Source organism: Sinocyclocheilus rhinocerous, unplaced genomic scaffold (assembly GCF_001515625.1).
Source record: "Sinocyclocheilus rhinocerous isolate Xijiao unplaced genomic scaffold, SAMN03320098_v1.1 scaffold320, whole genome shotgun sequence".
In the NCBI taxonomy this organism is placed as follows: Eukaryota; Metazoa; Chordata; class Actinopteri; order Cypriniformes; family Cyprinidae; genus Sinocyclocheilus; species Sinocyclocheilus rhinocerous.
The window spans coordinates 708,645-715,658 of NW_015638606.1; the positions used below are offsets into that span (position 1 = coordinate 708,645).

General features: G+C 34.0%; 1 protein-coding gene across 1 annotated transcript in view; it reads right to left on the reverse strand.

The window, feature by feature from the left end:
- The window catches only part of LOC107749939 (teneurin-2-like), a 93,224-nt gene that overhangs the window by 39,829 nt on the left and 46,381 nt on the right, over positions 1 to 7,014 (reverse strand). The window contains exon 2 of the mRNA XM_016565189.1: positions 2,434 to 2,694. Within this exon, the coding sequence (XP_016420675.1) occupies positions 2,434 to 2,659 (226 nt within the window). The 5' untranslated portion in view covers positions 2,660 to 2,694. The remainder of the gene's footprint in view (positions 1 to 2,433; positions 2,695 to 7,014) is intronic.

Sequence of the window (7,014 nt, forward strand, 5' to 3'; positions counted from 1 at the left end):
AAAAAAAAAAAAAAGCTGTATTGTGAGTTTGGCTGAGTCTGCACAGAAATACTGTGCTGGTGGAATTCAGACAAAATTACCGTATGGTGATTCTGGATGCAATCCGGACTGAGAACCGAGAGTGAGAACCCAAACATAATCGTAATAATAAAGTGTAGTTGATTAATAATATGTACATGAGTTTGTTGTTATTAAACATGAAGATTTTAGGTTAGAAATTGTAATAAATAAATAAATAAATTAATTAATTAATTAATTAATTAATACACACCATTTTTGCTATTTTGCAGTTAACCTAAATCTTAAGCATTCACCTAAAATGTGACCAAATTTTTTTTTAATTTATTATTTATTTATTTATGTATTTTCAAAAGCAAATTCAAATACTTTCATATAAATACTGTATACACTACAGTTGAAAAGCTTGGGGTCAGTAAGAATTTTTTAAGTCCCTTATGCTCAACAAGGCTGCATTTATCTTATCAAGAAATACATTTAAAAAAGAATATTGTGAAATATTATTACAATTTATAATAGTTGTTTTCTATTTTCATATATTTTAAAATAATATATTTTAAAATCTAAATTTAGCTGAATTTATCAGTATCATTACTCCAGTCTTCAGTGTCACAGGAATCATTCTAATATGCTGATGTGATGCTCAAGAAAGACTTCTCACTGTTATCAATGTAAAAACAGTTTTGCTGCTTAAATTTTTTTTTAGAAACCATGATACATTTTTAGGATTATGTGATGAATATATATGTATATTAGAAGATAAAAAGAGAATAAGTACAAAGAAAAACGCATTATACATTATTTGTTTTACAAAGTCAGAGTAATCATTTACTAAATAAATATATAAATTTAAAACTCTTTGTTACATTCAGTCCATTCATCTTTTTCATCATGGAAATATCGTTCATGACACAAAAATGAAAAGACTCATACTTTTAAAGTACAAATATAAGATGTAGTCTTTCAATAAGCTCATAACAATTGTTTGTATGATGCATGTAAGCTATTGCAACTGCCAGCTACTCTGAAATCTAAAAATTCACAGTTTTTCTACTAGATGAAATTTAAAATATGAGAAATAGGACAGTTTGAGCAGATATTGAAAGGATGCAGGTTCCTACTTCAATACTGCAGCTCACCTCTATTATCTTTCTATCTGATATTGACAAACCTGGCTAAAGGTGTGATTATAAGGACAGCTTTCAACATGACACAACGTTTTCAAAGCCTTTCTTTTTCACCATCTAGTTTCTGTGCAACAACCGAATAAGGTCAGTTGGTCGAACAGTAATTATAACCAGTTTACACTTCATAAGATCAATTTGAGCAAAGCAAACCTGGTCGCACAACTGGTGGGTTGAATTTTCTTAGTCCTTGGACAAAAACAGTCTCTCAGGATGAGCACACTTTTTTTTTATTTACCACAAGTTTCCTCTGTGATCTGACCCTAATCAACAAACAAGGCCACGGCTAAATACCAGACAGAACACAGCTTTTGTCAAAAAGAAAAATCTCTGTAAAAATTCTTGGTTGTGATCAAAATTAATACACACATCATTTGAAAGTGCTCAATGATATTCATATGGCAATCACTAAAATCGCTTCTGATACAACCATCCTCACTGTAAAAAATGAAATGGCATATAATTTGATATGTTAATAACAATCAAATTGTACATGAATGCTTCTGTGTAATTCGAAGACCAAAAAAAAAAAAAGTTGGGAACCATGGCATAACTCGCTTTCATTTAGCTAGCACATTTATCTTCAATTATTGATTTAATTTAGGTACCACATTAATACAAATTTTTTCAGAATCACTGCTCTAATCTGGTTTGTGTTTACCACTTGCAAGACAGGAACAGTACATTTAAAAATATATGTATTTGTCATGAAACATCAGCACAGTATGTGCACACAGATCAAAAGTTTCAATAGCTGCAAATTAAAACTTACCACAGAATCATCTTCTCTGTTTTTATTACAGGGGGATTATGTGGGTTAAAATGGATCATATTCATCCATGATGGCATTTGTATTAAAGCCCAAACTAATGAGAAAACTCTGACCTAAAGACTGATGTTTCCAACATGCACTTAAGAATTGCACATATATTTGTTCAGTTCTTCTATTTGCTTTAAACCTCAATATATGATGTTATATTAGTTGGGATCATAGATAGATATACACATACAATTTGTCATGTAGACCAACAGAAAGCTGCTTGGTTTGAAAGTGACTTATGAATGAGCTGTGCTTTACACATCACTACACTATTGACAATAAAAAAATTGACCTTTTTGTCTGCGAAATTTTGCGGATATTTCACTAATGTGACCGTACCAAATAGCATAGCTATCATATTTATCATTACGATTTCTTCCATTCATATATTAATTAAGGTAACAATCTCACCTTGTCTGACATACTCTTCTGTCTCCTGGTGCACCAGCTCTGCAACACATCTTCCATAGCGCAGGTGTCCATCCTGCTGGTAGGCCTTCAGCGTCTTGCTGGAACTGTATGATTTCTGTGACATTATATGGCAGTTCTCACTGTCCAGAGAGGATGTGGCGTAGTGCAGATCCTTTCCGCACTGACCCTGTGTCAGAGAGCGCTGCCGTCTGTCCTTCAGATCCATGACTGCAGCGGCTAACGGACAATTATGTCAATTACCTGCAGAGGGAGACACGGAAGACATTAGGGCTTTGCAATGGGCACGTAAGACCTAACCAGTCTCACAGCAGGTAGCATACTATAAGAGACGTGTTATTCAGACATCTTTGACCAATGATCAATGCACCATGTATTTAAATGCGGTGTCAAGTTTAAAAACAGTTCAACTTTTGTGCTTGATTCACTTCAGTTGTTCCGTGTGAATGGCACCTTATATGTGTGTCTGAGGGTTTTTTGTTGTTGTTTACACACAAATAGTCGCTATGATTTCAACTAGTTGAAACCTTTCCAATGATATATGGCACATCCAATCTGTAAGGTGTTTTTCTATTCCTATTATAATTATGATGATCATATTTCATAAAGTTTGTAACAAAAAATGTTACTTTAAAAAATTTGAGCAATTTAATAAGCAGAACCCACAAGTTGCATATAATATCGCATTTTTAGTGTTTGTAGATAACTAGCTAGCCACTCGATTAACTTGTTATTCTGGTTAGAATGCAAAATAACAACAAGTCAAGAACAAAAAAGTCAAGTAAAGTCAAATTTATTTATAAAGTGCTTTCACAATACAAATTGTTTCAAAGCAGCTAGACAGAAAATCATGATGTTAATGTTTATAATTTCTATTCTATTACTTATAGCTGTATTTAGCAGAGCTGGGTGAGTTTACATTTTGCGAAAGTACAAGCAATCAAGATGTTGAGATAAGCTATACAGCATATATCACCCAATGAGTATACTGATTGTGAATGAAGTTGAATATACCTATATATCCGACTTTATATACAGAGATGTGCGATAGCATAGTTACATAATTCGACGGTGGAGATTTGCTATATAGTATATGTCGTTTTACACAAGTGTACTGTATGTAAGCAAATAATTATAGATGAAATATATATATATATACAACATATATAGAGCTGTGCAATAATACAGTTTACATTTTTGTGACAATATATAAAATTATACTGCAGAGATTTGCTATTTAGTATCTATTGTGAGTATACTCTATGTGTCCTCTGAATTATCATTGTAATGCATTTTGAGAGCAATTTTCACCAATATAGTTACATTTGCAAGATAACAGTTCTTTAACTAACACATCCTAAGTGCATTTTTCAGTTAAAAAGGTTGTAACATGATGATTCCGTGATTCTGTTGCACTTTTGTAAAAGCTTCTATAGGGCGATTTATGAATGCCAACTTGATAAACAGAAAAACATGTCTATTTGTACCTGAAAAAACCAACAGTTGCTTCTCTATTAGCAAATTCCCAAGCCGCATTCTACTGAATACCTCCTTGTCAGCCGTAGATCAAGCCGATAACCACCCGCGAAAACTCTGTAAGCAGATCAACGAAGGATGTCATATTGCAGGAGAAATACATATCCTAAACATCACAACAATGTATCAGCCTCCCATACAGAATGCGCTATCTTCAGCTCGAGACAGACGTATCCACATGATGTCTTATTATCAGGTAGAGACACAGAGACTCGATCACACCCTCCCACTCTACATCTGTGTCGGTGTGCTGAGTTAGCCAGGCATGGGAGCCACCGGAGGATCCAATCAAAACATTGAGTCTTTGGCAGAAAGCCTGTTGTTTAGGACTTTTACATAATTTAGTCATGAAAAATAGCACTCTAAATGTTACATATGGGGAAAGAGAGGCTACACCTCTGTAAATTACCGTCAGGTCTTTTAGGACACGTTACTCTACTACAGAAACTATACAGCCAAGGCCAATATTTTCACCTCAATCTTTAAAATGTAAGTCCTTTTACCATCAATTTCACCCAGGGGATTAATAAAGTACCGTCCTACGCTATCCCATCCACTTACTGTAAATTACCGCTTGGTTTCGCTTACAATAGTTAAAGTGGCAGTTGGCAGAGAACTACTAGAGTTGAATCAATTACACCCTGAGTATGTAAATGAAGAGGTGAACTCATTTTGTCCAATTTATTAGAGAAAGTCTTATGTTTGACAAATATAACCACCAAAATCAGGAAATATGGGTTAAGGCTGGTAAAGCATTGTTAGATCCAATTTAAATCTACTTCACAAAGTGAAAGTCTATCGTCATCTGACCAGAAACATTTTCAGCGAGTGTTCTGACTACAGTAAAAAACAATACTATTGTGAAATATTTTTTCTATTTATAATTGCTATTTTGTATTTGAATATATTAAAATGTAATTTATTCCTATGATGGCAAAGCAAAGGTGGCCGAGAGAGCTCAACGCGCTGCAACTTCAGAAAACACATGCAAATAGAAAAAGCACCAGCAAATAAAAAAAACATCTTCATCAATTTGACAGAACATGTGCTGCAAATACTCGCAACACAACCAAATACAAAAACGCGCTGCAAATGCTCACAGCACAAACAAATAAAGAAACTCTGCAAAAACAGAAACGCGCTGCAAACACTCACAACACAAACAAATAAAGAAATGCTGTAAAAACAGAAACGCGCTACAAACACTCACAACACAAACAAATAAAGAAACTCTGCAAACAGAAACGCGCTGCAAACACTCACAACAAATAAAGAAACGCGCTGCAAAAACAGAAACACGCTGCAAATACTCACAACTCAAACAAATAAAGAAACGCGCTGCAAATGCTAACAACACAAGCAAAAACAGAAACGTGCTGCAAATACTCACAACAAAAACAAATAAAGAAACGCTGCAAAAACAGAAACGCGCTGCAAACACTCACAACACAAACAAATAAAGAAACGCTGCAAAAACAGAAACGCGCTGCAAACACTCACAACACAAACAAATAAAGAAATGCTGCAAAAACAGAAACGCGCTACAAACACTCACAACACAAACAAATAAAGAAACTCTGCAAAACAGATACGCGCTGCAAACACTCACAACAAATAAAGAAACGCGCTGCAAATACTCACAACTCAAACAAATAAAGAAACGCGCTGCAAATGCTAACAACACAAGCAAAAACAGAAACGTGCTGCAAATACTCACAACAAAACCAAATAAAGAAACGCGCTGCAAAAACAGAAACGCGCTGCAAACACTCACAACACAAACAAATAAAGAAAGGCACTGCAAATACTCACAACACTACCAACTATAGAAACGCGCAAGTAGCACAGGCCACAACAAAATTACCCCAACAAAACGAAAATTAACCATGTTTTTTTTTTTTTTTTTTTTCCCTTTTTATTTATAACCCCAGTTGTACAAACACTAGGTTTTGGAACAGAGTCCCAGTGTCTAGTTTAGTCATTTTAAAAATAACACAGCACACCACTATAGCAGTTACCCCTCATTTTATCCAATTTTGTGGTGGTAAAATGTCTTGCCAGCATATAAGCGGATGGTAAGTTAATTGTTATCATTCTTCTAGACAATGAAAGAGCAGCAATAGGTTCCCATATAAGTTGTTCTCATGCTGCGTTTGCACTTTCTTTTTTAGATCCCTGACAGTGCGGACCTTCTGTTTTACACGCTTTCCTCGCTGCTGCTCTAAATGAGAGGTTATTTCATTTAATAATATATGGAGGAGCCGTTTTTGGCCGTGTGAATTATATATGTGCATCTCAGCAGTGACTCAGAGCTCCAGCGTGTGGAGATGCCGATGCGTGTTGTACAGCGGTTCAGACATGTAAAAAACCTGTGAACTTTAGTGTCTGCTAATTAGTTCTGTGATAAATGTCATGATATAAATACAAACTATAGTGCATGATAGACTCATATGGACTAGTTTTCTTTTAAAAGATTATGGTAACACTTTACAATAAGGTTACATTAGTTAATGTATTAACTAGCATGAACAAACAATGAACAATACATTTATTACAGAATTTATTAATCTTTGTTAATGTTAGTTAATGAAAATGCAGTCGTTCATTGTTAGTTCACAACTAATGTTAACAAGCACAGCTTTCGATTTTACTAATGCATTAGTAAATGTTGACATTAACATAAGATTAATCAATTCTGTAGAAATATTGTTCATGCTTACTTAGTTCATTATAACTAAAGTAGTTAACTAATGAACCTTATTGTAAAGTGTTACAGAGATTTTTAAACATTTCTCTTTTTGTGTTCCGCAGAAAAATAATAATAGCATACCGGTTTGGAATGACATTATGGTAAGTAAATAGAGTGAATATTAATTTCAGGGTGAAATTTTCCTTTAAAATTCACCCAAAGATCATTTTAAAGATCATCTGCAGACACAGGAAGGTCCTCTAACTAACTAATTACAAACATTTAGTTTAAAAACAGGAAAATAAATATTAATTTGCATTTGCATTTTTGAAGATGTC